Source organism: Polistes canadensis, unplaced genomic scaffold (assembly GCF_001313835.1).
Source record: "Polistes canadensis isolate GaletaPanama2010 unplaced genomic scaffold, ASM131383v1 scaffold_63, whole genome shotgun sequence".
Classification (NCBI taxonomy): Eukaryota; Metazoa; Arthropoda; class Insecta; order Hymenoptera; family Vespidae; genus Polistes; species Polistes canadensis.
The window spans coordinates 583,101-597,929 of record NW_014569610.1 but is presented as its reverse complement, the minus strand read 5'-3'; the positions used below and the strand labels follow the sequence as shown (position 1 = coordinate 597,929).

The window sequence follows — 14,829 nt, the reverse complement described above, 5'->3', positions numbered from 1 at the left end:
TTCGTCATTCGTATTAAATGTATTCACAAAAATCTCTGCAAATATGATAATAATAATAACAGCATTCAACAAGGTATTACAGAAACCGATAACTTTGTAAATTCTTTTCAAAATATTCCAACACGCGCATTCATCGATTTATGCGGTAATTTTTATTTTCTCTTTTTGTACACAGTATCAATTTATGCGATCACATTTTAAGCGGTCAGAAAATATATTTTTTTACAATTTTTAATGAATTTACCATATATCGATGAAATGCAAATTTAAAAACTGCATTGTTACTACGTGTGTATTAAAAAAGAGAAAGATACTAATTGGTTTTTGATTTTTATATCAACACCGACATACGCATAATATATTCACTTATATTAAGTTTCTTTTCATTTTTATTAGAATTTTCTTGTGCAAATATTTTCATAGATAATATTGGTTTTTTCTTGAGCATTTATTTTTCTGCATTAATGCATTCTATTCGCATTTTATGCCACGTAAAACTAAAACCGCGTGGAACGAACAATCTGCGAAAATTGAAAGACCAATATGTTTGAATTTATTGAATATGTTAATAAGAATTTTTCCTTTTAATTATTCTTCTTCTTTTTTTTAATCATTCTTATTATATATTTACTAAAATGTTTTCAGATACGATTATGATCTTAATAATGCATCCAAATAATGAATATAAATCCTATGAATCTTAATAATGCATTACGAAATGGTAAGCTTCATAAATTCTTTCGCAAATATTTTAATATTTAAATATGTCAATTACATTGATGAAGATTTTAATCCTTTTTCGTACTTGTGTGCACGCGTGCATGTGTGTGTTTTATTTTGATCCCTTTTTAATGGTTCATATTAAATTTATTAATAAAAAACGTGTTTGTATGTGAGTTGTAAACACGATTAAAATAGAATTAAACATAGTGTTAAAGAAAAATCGATAACTTCATTAATTCCTTTGTAAATACTCGAATGTTTAATTACATTAGTGACGATATTAATTTTATTTTCCTATTTAAGTGTTCCTATTAAATTTAGTTATAAAAATGTTTGTCTATAAAATTGCGTGCTGTGTTGTAGATACGATAATGATCGAATTAATACGAGGGTATTGAATAAAAATCGATAACTTCGATAAATTCAGGAAAAGTTTCATTTTGAATAAAAAAAAAAAGGGCTCGAGTCAAGTACACTTTCCTTCCGGAATCTTTATTATCTAGTCCCTTTTCTTTTCATTCATTTCTTTTGAAAAGGGAATTTATTTAACATTCTGCCATGAAAAGTTTGGTAAACGAGAGAAATCAAGCCTTATCTTCCCATTCCTCCTCTCTCTCTCTCTCTCTCTCATCCCCTCTTTCTCTCATGATTCAAACCCCGTAAACAGATGCGAAGCCAGAAGCGATTCTGCGAATCTTCGAAAGTTTCCAAGCACACCTACCTTATTTATTCGAAGGTAAAGCTTAGGTATTCGAAGCTCGCGGCGTAGATTTTCGTGTTATTTGAGATTCTAGGGTTAAAATAAGGGTGACATTTGAATTTAATGCATATTATTTTTCACTATTTTCTTTAGTTTTAATGTTCCTATATTTAATCAAACGAGGATAGATTTATGAACATTTTATTGATTCAATTACATTTGTACCATTTGTAATGGGACAAAAAATATGTAGAGGACCAGAGATAAAATTAATTGAAAATATTTCAATACTTGAATATCTTCAAAAGATCTTTTAGATTTCCTCGAACGACGAAAGATTTGCTTTAGTTAAAGATAAACCAACGGTTCTGTATGTTCTTTTTTGTCAGACTATCTTGGGTCAGAAATGGATAAAGATCGAACCTACTCGAAATGTGCGTCGGAGTGGAAGAGAAAGATAGTATAAATAAAAGAAAGAAAGACACGAATGCTTGAATGAGAACAGAGGGGCCATGCTTGTTGAGATTTTGTCATGTAAGTATCATACTGAATAAAGTTAATTTATATTTTAGAAAGTTGGTTAGATGTGATTTTTTACAAAGAAACAAATAAAAATATAAAAATTATATAGGAAAAAAATATAGTATTATATTGTATTATATTGTATTATTTGTAGAATTGTAAAGTAACGTTTAATTCGATTAATTAAGACTGAATTGATTTTGATTACATAGAATAATCAAATTATTTGTAAGTAATTAAATTCATTGATTTCGCTTAATTGATCGATTTCTCTCTATCTTGTCGAAATGATTAAATTCTGTTTATCGTTCAAATTAAATCGGCTTTTAATTGGGAATAAGTATAATGGCAAACAATCTAGTTTAAATGCATTTAAATTATTTTTATCGTCATTCTTTTTTCAATAAATTGAAAATATTATTCGGTATATTCACGGATATTTGATCAAATATACTCGTCCCAAGGGTTTCTAATATTCTGATAAATAATTACGATAAAATACCGATGATATTGATTTCTACGTAAATTTTGCATCCGAGAGGTCACTGCTACTAATAAGATTTTTGGGAAATATATTCAACTTAAAAATGTTTAATAATTCCACTAAATGATAACGCAATCAAGCAGAACAATCGATACGCTATTCCACACTATTCAAAATATGTTAATAAGTATCTAATGTTTAAACCAACGTATATATATGTTTAAACAATCTGAAATATAAGTAGAGTGTATTAGAATATTAAAATAATTGTTACTTAATCGATGCGAGTGTCTATTGTTGTCTAAAAGCTCCGAGTATATGTTCTGTGTACCGTCTTCCTCGAAATTCCCCTTCAGACTGGCACGTTGTCCTCTATCAAATTTCTTTTATTAAAAGTTGTTTATATGACTTTCCGAACGTTGCGCATGTGTACAACGGTTGTAATATTCCTAATAAATGAAATTTCCTTATTTGGAAAGTCATATAAAGAACTTTCAATAAAAAAACTTTGATAGACTACAACGTGTCAATCTAATGGTTGATTTCGAAGAATAACGGTGTACCCCACTTCCTGAACATATACTCGGTGTTTCTAGATTACAATAAACATTTAAATGATTAAAATTTAACTTGGCTATAAAATTAATTATTATTATTATAAGAATTCCCTTAGTATTTTTTTATTTGGCCTGCGCATCGCGTCGTTCGTTATCGTTCCCCTCCTACCTGTCTAAAATTTTCTAATTTATTTGCAAACTTTCTTTCAATATATAACGATCGGGCTTGGTATACCTAACTGTGTCTGTTTTTTCTTCCGTTTTTAACATCGTATCTCTCACGGTGAAACTCCCTGTCGATTCGCAAATGTTAACGTCCAACAGGGAAAAATGATTCGAAGCAACGGACGAAGAATAATCGTTGGAACGTGCGTGGCCTTTAAAAAAAAAGCCTCAATATCTTTTATCATGCGGAAAAAAATCCGCGTTATCGGGGGAATTATGATCATGAACTTTCCAACTATTTTTACGTGTGCGAGCTCTTTTATTATTTCAAAGTTTTTAATAAAATGTATTATAAATCTTTTCAATATTTTAACGCGAATAACATTCAAATATTTATGTAACAATTACAATCCATGTGTGTGTGTGTGTGAAGTATGTAAATTGAAAATTGGAAAGAAAATAAATTATTAATACTTAAAAATTAAATATAGAAATCTTAAAGGTATAAGTTTAATTGTGTGTGTGTTTTTTTTTAAAGTTATTAATTAAACGTATAATAAATCTTTCAAATATTCTAATATGAATTTATTAATACGTATATAAATATTCTAGTGCATGAAATATGTATAATACATTGAAAGTTTCAAAAAAGAGAAATCAATTTTATATAAAAATATCATTGATATAAATTTCATAGATACGTCACCATAAAAAAAAAAATGAATATGCATATCGATACGAAAAATCAATAAGAATTTAAAAAAAAAATACATTTACTTTTCGCTTCTCTCTCTTTCTCTTTCTCTCTCAATTTTAACAACAATTTTTTTATTTATCTCTTATATAATGTATTGAATTTTTGTACGAGTGGAAATAAATTCAAAATATTTCATACGAGAATATTAGTATGTGTTGTCATTAAAACGTGAAACCCGTTAACTCATGAAAAAACTATATACCGACAAAGTAAAATATAAAATATGTTAGAATTTAATATGTTTACAAAAAATATATTAATAGAAATTTTCAATGAAAATAATATTATATTTTTCGTTAAGTTTTATCTTTATATTTTGAACATACTACAAATAGTATATTTACTTTCCATGTATTATATTTCGTCATTTTATCGGAGAATATTTCTAATTGGTAGAAAAGTTTGGTAGTATCTATACCTATCTTTTGAGCTTCTCGTAGTAAGTGTTAAATGTTCCCAAGAGTCGCATATCTTGTAGTAAATAAAAACGCCTCGGAGAAAGATTTATACTTGGCGTTCGTAAATGATCTAAGAACGTGTTCAAGTACGTGGAACAACTGCACGCGCCATTAAGTCTGAAGAAACTCTTCTCTCTTTCTCTGTCTCTCCATCTCTTTCCCTCTTTCTGTCTCCCTTTTTGCCTTCGAACTCACATAGAAACATTAACGTCAATTTCAAATCGATCTCCATGTCGCAGTTCGCGTTTTCGCAGTTCATTGCTCCGTAGTTCTCTTCCATTCGCATTATTCCCAAATCATATTATATTATTTGTGTATGTGAGAAAATGTATATAAAGCAACACACACATACACATTCATATATATATATATATATATATATATATACTACAAGTAACATATACAATACGTTTTATGTCTACTATAATATAAATGTAGCTACGAAATTTCAGGATTGTGCAAGGAATACTGTTCTAAATGATTGTCCGTAATTTGCTATTATTAAAATTACGTTACTTCGATTGTTTTGCATAACAACGACAATTCGTTTGAAAATTTAATTACGATTAAGGTAATAATAATAATGATTACACACGGTGTCTTAAAAGTCGCTTTATCGAACTGCAAAGTTATACTTTTCTTTTTGGAGTAGATATTTTGAAGTGGGGTACCAAACTTAATTGTTGAAATAACAAGAAAAATCGGATGCGATAAAATAATTTATGAAATTAATTAGGTTTATAATTCGGCAATTTCGTATTAAAGCTTACGTTCATACACATTGTATGCATAATTAGTTTACAACTACAGTTATATACACTTACACACACGTATATGCATATTATATCATATATACGATTATATAGTCGTTGGATTTGACCGGAACTGAATAGGCGGAAAACGCGCGTTCGCACGTGTAATCGATGATTCCATTAAGCTTCCAGCCGAAATGCGGATTTTATGTCTTTCTGTTTGTAGTTCATTACACGTTGGCCATTGGTGAACGGGTTTCAGGGAATGGACGTGCGTACGTCTAACAATAAGTGACGGATTAGCCAGACAAATGAAAACTGATCGCTCCAATGCGTTTTCCGATATTCCTTGTGTGTTGATTTTTGGCAACGTTCGTTTCCTCGCGAAAAGTTAAAAAATAAAAGTTCCAGGGAAAGAGGAAAATGAAAATAAAAGGAGGGGGTTTATGTGTTAAAGTGCGAGAAATAAAGAACCAAAAAGTGTGCGTATATATGTGTGTGTGTATGTATATGGGAGAGAGAGAAAGATAATATAAAACTGATACTCATCCTCCTACCAACTCTCTTTTCTCTATCTAAACGCAGGATGTGCGTTTATTCCTATTGCTGATCAGAAGTGAAATCGTTACGCGTGAATGCACCAATGGTTTCATGTTAGATTGTTATATCAATACAAAACACTCGAATTTGAAAGCTATTTTCTAAAAGGTATTTAACTTACTATCTTTTCCGACCATATGACTTTTATCTGGAAAAATATAAATCTATTGAATTTGATCAGTCACATAATTCAGCAAACTTTCTTTGAGCTTTAGTTGTAACTCAATGGTGAAACAGAGAAAAAGATAGAAATATATTTAGTATACACAATCGTATAACACAATTAGTATAACACATCCTTATTCAATATAGAATATTATATTGATAACTCGTATACACAAAAATATACCATTGAAAGAATGTTTCAAAGGATTGTTTCTAATTTCTCAAACGTTCGGTTTAAATTTTCAAATATCGCTTGCGGCTCTTCCTCTGGTAATGCTAGGAATCAACCTGTTGTTAAATCTCTATCGACCATGACAATGTATGTGTATACCTATACGTATGTATGCATGTTTTATGGTAGTACCGAAACACAGGGTATTGCGAAAAATAAATGGTGCATTATATTAAAGTAGATGATTGACCATGACAATTATTGATTTTTCTATTTCGATTTGATCTCTTCTTTATCCTTCATATTATATTTCCTTTTATTTCGAGCACCACCGTTATAATTACTTTTTATTGATTTCAGTTAAGTCGAGTTATATCGGATGAAAACGATTTATTAATTAGTTCATACTAATCAATATATGTATAGGTATACGTGTACCGAGCGTGAGTCACTTAGATCGGCTATAAATCTTACAGTTTTTAGTAATAGGAAGAAATTTTTCAAGTAAAAATCACACTTGTTACAGGCCGCGAAACTTACTTGCTATATTTATATATATATATATATATATTATATTTCCCCGTTTTCACTAACGTATTACATTTCACATTTAGCTTTTTATGAAATTGAATTGATATAACTGTGATGGCAGAAGGAATATTCTCATAATTAATATACTAATACCGTCATATCCCTTCTACAGGAGAAATTATCTTTCGTAATTTAATAGCAATACATCAATCGTGTCCGCAATTTCGTATTTGCTCGAGGCAAATGGTGTATCGCCATACATCGTGTTCGGAAAATCAATTTTCATCGATACTTCCTCTATCATCTACATGCACAAACACACACACACACAGAGACACATGTGTTATAGATATATAAATATATATAGATCTATAACTAACCAACCAACCAACCCGATCAAGGTGGATTGCTTTTGTCCAATCTTGTCACCGTGCGCGAAAGGTATCACCATCGTGACGTTGTACTCACTTTATATTACAAAACACCCATTGCATACTTCAATGGGAATAGAAATACAAATGTGCATATTTATAGAGAAACTGGCATATTACATTCACATGGATGGTTCTTGAAACGAGTGCTCGTTAGGTACTTCTACGAAGAAGCAACGTTTGAAGTTAACTGAAAGCTCGTTCGTTGTGCTATTGCAAACGGAGTGAGTCAGGTAACTTGTCATACTATGCTAACTGCTGCTTCGTTAACCGATAAAGATATATAGAGAAAAAACTTTTCTTAACGCACATTTCAATTATATCCAGAGAAACATAAATTGTTATAATAATAGGACAAAAAAATAATTCTTATTACGAAGCATGGACAAAAATGATTCGAGAGTAAAGTATCGAACTCTGACTCTATTAGATAAATTGTCTATTTGAAATGTTTATGAAACCTTTCGGTTTCACGTGTTACTTGTCCTATCTAGGTAGCATAATTAAATACGCCACTGACATTTTTACTCGCTTTTTTATTGATCCTTTCTCCCGTGGGCTAAACGAACGTTTCACTGTTCATTTCTGTCTATCTTGATTATACGAGTGGGGGAAAAAAAGAAGGAATTGGAAAAAAATACAAAATAATCCATCGGGATTATTTGTGTATTTGGCTTAATTTTTGATCCAATTGAATGCCATCAAAATTGTTCGTATTTGTAGCAGTGTTATAATTATTATCAAATGAATAAATAAATATGATCTTTTGATTAATCAGATAAACCAAATTGATTCTCCTTTGTCTGATCAAGTTTGATGATAATTTAAAACGAATTTATATATATATACATATGAAGCACACTACAAATATTGAGGTCGAAATATAATACTATAAATTAATCATTCTTGAAAGATATTACGGAGAATCTCGATTATCCGCGTTAATTGGGATACAAGAGAGTAATAGCCTTTCTTTAGTTATCGGATCATTCGCCATTGTAGGTACTATTACTCTTCAGTTGATATATGATCCAGTAGAGATAAATTATTCATTATGTTAGCCACCGTTCGAATAAGAATTTTTCGATTCGTTTATAATCCAGTCTCAACCTTCGACAACCCTTTTCATGTGTACTCTTGGTAATTCGTGGAATATCGACTCTCTGGTATATTCTCTTCTATAATCCACTCGTTTGTAACACGATAAAAGCTATATAAACGGATTAACGAGGCTTATATTACACGAGAAGGATAAACGAAAGACGTGAAAATGCGTTCGATCGGAAAACGAGAAACCCTTTCGATATCGCGCTTCGATATGCTCTCTTGCTCTTTCTTCGGGAAAAAGAATTCAACCTGTTTTTCCCTTTTCTTTTCTTTCTTCCTTTTTTTTTTCTTTTTCATTTTTTTTTACAACAAGCTTTCCTTGAGAATCCAGTAAGAAAAAGTCGTTTGAGATTTCTTCTCCTTCAGTTTTTAAGTACCAAAAGGGAGAACGAGAAGCAGAAAGAAAATCGAATCGTCTTAAGGGAGTTCAAAGTACGATAAGCTGAGAGATCGGAAGAAATTCTTCATTTTTTCTTTCTTTATACTTTTATTTCTAATTTCGATTCGAACTCTTTCAATTCCTCATTATTTTTTGATATCTTTCCAATGATGTGGATTAGAAAGTATATATATATCAATTAATCGATCAATTTAATATTTAAAAAAAAATATACCGATACGTGAACTACAATTTGATTAAAAAGTATCATACCCATCTAACGATTCTGAATGAAAGGCGGAAAAAAAAGGAAAAAGAAAAGAAGAAGAAATTTTTTGAAAAGCAAAGTAATTACATTATCAATGCGAGAGGTAAATTCAAAGTGAGAAGGTAGAACCACAAAGAGTTAATCAACCTTGTGAAACTCTAGACAGACTTTATCTTCTTGAAAGAAAAGAAAACTTTTCATTTGCCATAGGAAAAAAAGAAAATAGACAGACTAAGCTTCGATTACTACTTCTTGCATTCTCTATCTTTGATATATCTATAGGATAAAACTTTTTGTTTCCTTATTTCTTATTTTACAAATAAGAGGAAGAGAGAAGTAGGTCCATACGTTACCTTTTTCATCAGTTTGGCAGTGACCCAAGATGGAGGCCGTTACGGCTAAGAACATTAGCAGTCCCATGTCGTTGAGAAACATTAGGCTCTTTCGTAGTTTCTTCTCTTCTTCTATCCAAGAGTTTTCTGGTAGAATGTAAGATGAAAGAGAACAGAAAGAGAGAGAGAAAGAAAGAGAGAAAGAAAGAATACAGAGAGAGAGCAAGATAGAGAAAGAAAGGAGGGAGAAGAAAATTTCTTCCAAGGAATAGAGAAAAGGGGTGGTTGTCTAAGGTAAATACGTGGGGTGGTTATAGGTATAGGTAGAGGTATGTCCAAGTAGTAGCTGTGGCTAGCTAGAGCTAGCTTGGTAGAGTTAGCTTGGTAGAGTTAGCTTGCTAGAGCTAGCAGGCGGTGGCTGGCTCTTACTGGATATCGATTCCGCGTGACGTGGGTTACAAAATGCTGTTTACAGCTTCTTCCTCCTTTCTTTCTTTTTCTCTCCCCTTGAACGTGGCACCATGAGCAAGTACGAAAGAAGGCTTAAGATTCGAGCGTACTTTTCCCATCAATTTCACTCTCGGCAGTGGCGTTCGTCACAGGCTTCGTCACAGGCGGGGCTATTCGTGTCCAGTCGACGAGAGCCTCTTCTCTAACTTTTTTCCTCTCTCAAAAGAAAAAAAAAAAAAAGAAAAGAAAAGAAAAATGTCAGCAGCACAACTACGTTTGATTTTTGCACGAGAGAAAAAAAGAACGAGTTCTTCTTCTTCTTCTTTCTCGTCTCTATTTAATCGACCATATAACAACAAAATCAAAGCAATCTCGAGAGATACGCGTGTTTTCGAAATATTTCGTTGGTGTATTTTTTGGTTAGTTATCGTTATTGTTTTATATTTATTGTTTCGTTTCCCGTAATTTATTTCTTTGTTCCTGGTCAAAGCACTATCCTCACACACTATCGTTATACTCGATCAATTCTTTCGACTTGTTCTTGCAGCTTCGCTGCAAAAGTAATGATGCTTGGGATGTTTCTCGTGTTGCTGGAGATATCTGTGTCGGTGTGAGAGATACTCTGTTGGTAAATGTGATGGTTGTTCCTCGTCGACGTTGTCATCGTCTCTCTCTCTCTCTCTCTCTCTCTCTCTCTCTCTCTTTCTCTCTCTCTCTCTCTCTCTTTTGGCGTCTATCGACGCTGGCATCGTTGAGAGCACACCTCTATATCCAACGGCGAGCTCGGTCGATTCTCTGCAAAGACCAACAACGGGACACGGCACGTTTTCGTTTTACCACGATCGTCAGGCCGACAGGAAAACGAGAAACAACACTACTACTTCGGATAACGATTCGAAACTCTTTCTCTCCCCCTCTTTCTTTCTTTCCTTTTCTATCTGGTGTTATGTTACTTTTCTATTTTCCTACATTTATTGTCTTCAGTCGGCTATCGAGGATAACAATTTCGTCATTTTAAAAGGATTACACTTTGATAGATTTTATTGACAAGTAGATCCAATCAAGGAAAGCTTGCATAGGAACGTAAACATTTTTTTCGAGAGGCTTGCATACATTCTCTCTCTCTCCTATTTTTTCTAACTATTTTCCTCTTTCTATCTAGCGCGGCGTTACTTTTCTATCCTCCTACAAATTCATTGTTTTTAATTTAATTAAAAATGAAAATATCGTCATTTTAAAAGGCATTCCGTAATGAAAGATATTTATTGACAAGTATCAAATACTAGATACTATAACTTGCATATGAGCGAAGAAACTTGTTTCGAAAAGGCTTGTACACGTTCTTTTTCTTTCTAGAGCTTTTCAAATACGACTTTTTCGGTTTACTAGAAAGCTCGGGATACTTGTCCCTGATTAGCGGAGGAAAATGAAACTCTCTAGCGAGTCTTTTCGAGCTTAAGCTCCCACTCGGATTTACCCCCGTTTTTTCGTTGGATCTCATTTGCAACGAGCGACAAAAACCGACAAACAAAATGTTCTTTCTCTTTCTATCCTCCACCAAAGCGTATAACTTTCTACTGTGTGTGTCTGTTTTTTCTTCTCTCTCTCTCGCGTTCTTGTTTCCCATCCTTCTCGTAACCTGATCACACGCCAAACGCAACTCGGTGCCAGGGAAAAAAACACCAAGCTATATTTCTATTCGACGAACGAACCGAGCGCAAAACAAACCGGCAACCCTTTCTCCTTCCGACCGGATTTCCACTACTCTCTCTTTCTTTCTCTCTCTCTCTTTCTCCCTTCTTCATATAGATATATACCATGATCCATGCTCGAACAAATTCGCGAGCGTGAACCGGCTTGTTCCACTCCCGAGACTAAGTTACGTACGTGCCATGTTCAATAAATTTCCAGAGAATGAAATAAAATAGGAAACAACAAAAAAACTGGGGTAAAAGTACTTCAATTGTATCCATTGGTTATCGTTTTCAAATTCTTTGTTAAATAATTTACTTTCTTTTATTTTATTCTAATGGATTTTTATGATAAATTACATTATAACGATTATTTTCACACAATTTTCCTTTATTACGATTTCAAAATGAAATTATATTACAAAGTAACCGGATAATTTAAATATATATGTTGAGAAGCTTTATAAAGAGAATATTTCAGTGTTTTTTCATTATAATATTTTTAAAACTTTGTATAAATTAATTAAATTACTTTATTATAATATAATAAATTATATGATAAGAAAAGTTAGCGATTATAATCGTTTTTGTTTTTTATTACTTTAGAGAAATTTAACTATAAAGTAACTGTATTTGTTTGAAAGTTTTCTAAAGAGATTATCGACATTTACTATTTATCATATTTCTTGAAGTTCTTTTAAAATAATTTAATTGTTTTATTTCAAGAGAGATAACAAAAATTATATTCATTTGTGTTCACCATGATTTCATAACATCTAAATCAAAAAGTAATTGGATATACAAATACAAAGTCTTTAATTCAGAATGATCTATATGGATTATCGATATCCAACAGTTATTGTTTTTAAATAAATTAGCAATTACGTTAATTTCGTTTACTATGATTTTAAAGGAATTAAATTAAAAAGTAATAAGATAGAAACTGTAGCAAGAAACAATCGATTATATAAGTTTATGAAAGATATAAATTAAAATATATCAAGAAATATGATTACCTTTAGTACAAATATCTTACAGAGACTTAAAACAAATTTTGTCGATTCTTTCCAAGCTGTAATTTTGTAAAACAAATGAACGAAAATGTAAGTTTGGGTAATTTAAGAGATCGTAGTTGAGAGTAGTGGAATTTGATGAGTGTCGAGGTGACTAGAACGAGTTCGAGAAGATGAAGATGAAGAAGAAAACGAGAAACGTTTGAACTCAAACGATCGATGCCACACGGTACATTCGCAATGTTTCGTAGAAAACTTTTTCTCTCTCTCCCTCTTTATATCTTACAAAAAAATTGATTCTAAATAATAAATCTAAATAAAATAAATAAAAACCGCGATAAAGTAACAAGATATTTACTAACTTCATTTAGGCTATATTTTCATAAGAAAATGATGAATGATATTAACTGAGAGAAAAAGAGAGAAAATGAGAAATAAACGATGCTCGAACGAATGTTTGAAAAAGAAAAACAAACAACGTGTGAAATTATTAAAAAAAAATGAACAGACAGAAATAGTGACATAATCAAGCTGACCTTTTTTTATTCTTACATCATGACTGTTCGCGTATCGAAAGAAATTGTCTTTAAACTAAAGGACAAATAATTTGGAATAAAAATTGTTCATTCTAGACAATGGTTCAGCATGTTGCATAAGCATGTACCTACATTTGAATATCTTTCTAGTAGGTATCTCTTAACGAAAAAAAAGCGAGGGCATGAAAATAAAAAGAATGAAAAATAGAAAGGGCTGCTGATCCTCTTTTCACACGCCGTTTTTCAAAACGTTCACGTTTTCCAGCTGCCAGGGAGAAACCGATCCGCTTCGAAAAGCGGATTCGAACATGCGAATGTTACTCACGTCCGTCGGAAATGCAAGTTCCCTTTATGAGGTGTTCGGAGTCGGCCGTTTGGCGACACGAAGAAAAGCTTTTTGAAAAAGGGGAGGCTTTTCCTAAGGACTCGTAAGAAAGAAATCAAAAGAAAAAGTAAAGTATCTTATTGTAGAGATCGGGATTGGATAAGAAGAAGTTACCGTTTGGAAAAAGAAATGTCTTAGAAATTCTATTCATCCTTACTTTTTCCTTCCTCTATCTCATCATATTTTTCTTCACCTTTATCACGTTCTATAATACTTTACGTTGGCGTTAGTCGCTGACGAGTACCTAAAAGCGTACGAGACGGCGTTAGTATCTCGAATCGTGTCGTACCGGCACGTAGGTGAGTGCACATTTTCTTGGAGAAAAATCAGTTGAGAGAAATAAAGAGAGAGAGAGAAACAGGGCTGTTTCGTTGATGAGAAAGAAAACTCAAGAGTATAACCGAGAGGGAGAGAGAGAGAGAGAGAAGGAAAACGTGGCCAAGAGGTTCAAAATTTGCATCCTCGTTTGGACCGTGACCGTTCTCTCTATCTTTCTCTATCTTCATCTCTATTTCTCTCATTCCATCTTTTCCTCTTTCTCTATTTCTCTCGTACACTTCCAAGCAGTGAGAAAGTCGAGGACCCGTGTAATGGCTCACGTAGGTGAACCTCTGCACGCGGTTGAAATTTAAACCACCAGCAGCACCACTAACACTATTACAACTACCACTACTAGTATACTGACAGACCATCACGGGATACACCAGCAGCACAAGCACTATCATCTACCCCCTTTTATTCGATAGGATAGTTCGATAGGAAGAGAAATAGAGAGAGATACATATATATACATATACATATATAGTACATGTAAGATAAGTGAAAAGAAGAAAAAGAGAGAGAGAGAGAGAGAGAGAAATAGCCTAGACACCCCTTCAGTTTCATCTCACAATTCGGTGCTCGAACAAAACACGTTTCACCATATGTCTTAGTAAAGAGAGAAACGGAGAGAAAGAGGAGAGAGGAGATATTAGAGAGATAGACAGACTAGTGACTTTTCCTCGTCGATTTTATCTAAAAGAACTAAACTTGCACCTGGTACCTTGATGCACTAATACACGCTCGTTTCTTCTTATCTCTCGTTTGCTAGGAGAGCTAGAAAAAAACTGATTGATTGATGGATGAGCGCTTAGAGGGTTAGACAAAAATAGATAGATAGGCAAGATAGAAGAAATAGAGAGTGATAGAGAAAGAGAGAGATTGAATGAGGAATATATTTGAGAGAGATAGAAGAACCTCGAGGTTCGACCGGGCGACCCTCGGTCTTCCTCTGCCGCACGACGACTGAATCTCTCAAGGGGGTGGACCGGGGAGGCTGCGCGCAGGGCCGACCCCGCACCTTCCAGAACCCCTATCCACTCCTTCTCTTTCTAACTAACAGCCGCCGGCCAGTGGTGGCGCCGCGACCAACTGCGTGTATGTTGAGATCCTACGCCGACGCCGATGACGCCGTCGATGACGACCACGACGACGACGACGACGACGACGACGACGACAACGACGACGACAACGACGACGACGACGCCGTTGCTACTGCTACTTCTCTACACTTTGAGTGTCCAACTTGTATCATGTAGATTGTTTGACCCCGACAGTTGACCGGAGATATCGAATTCGGTTCTTCATTCTTTCGACACGTTATTTTCAAAGC

General features: G+C 33.1%; 1 protein-coding gene across 20 annotated transcripts in view; it reads right to left on the bottom strand.

Moving 5' to 3' along the window:
- The window catches only part of LOC106786030 (chondroitin sulfate proteoglycan 4), a 71,085-nt gene extending 56,582 nt beyond the window's left edge, over positions 1-14,503 (bottom strand). The window contains exons 1-3 of one of the 20 annotated variants that reach the window (XM_014746996.1): positions 14,221-14,457; positions 9,533-10,541; positions 9,125-9,250 (exon numbers count right to left, since the gene is read on the bottom strand). In XM_014746996.1, the coding sequence (XP_014602482.1) occupies positions 9,125-9,206 (82 nt within the window). In that variant the 5' untranslated portion in view covers positions 9,207-9,250; positions 9,533-10,541; positions 14,221-14,457. Of the gene's footprint in view, positions 1-9,124; positions 10,542-14,213 lie in introns of all 20 variants that reach the window. The other 19 variants (XM_014746999.1, XM_014746995.1, XM_014746997.1 and 16 more) reach the window with 19 other exon arrangements.
- Between the last annotated feature and the right edge of the window lie 326 nt (positions 14,504-14,829).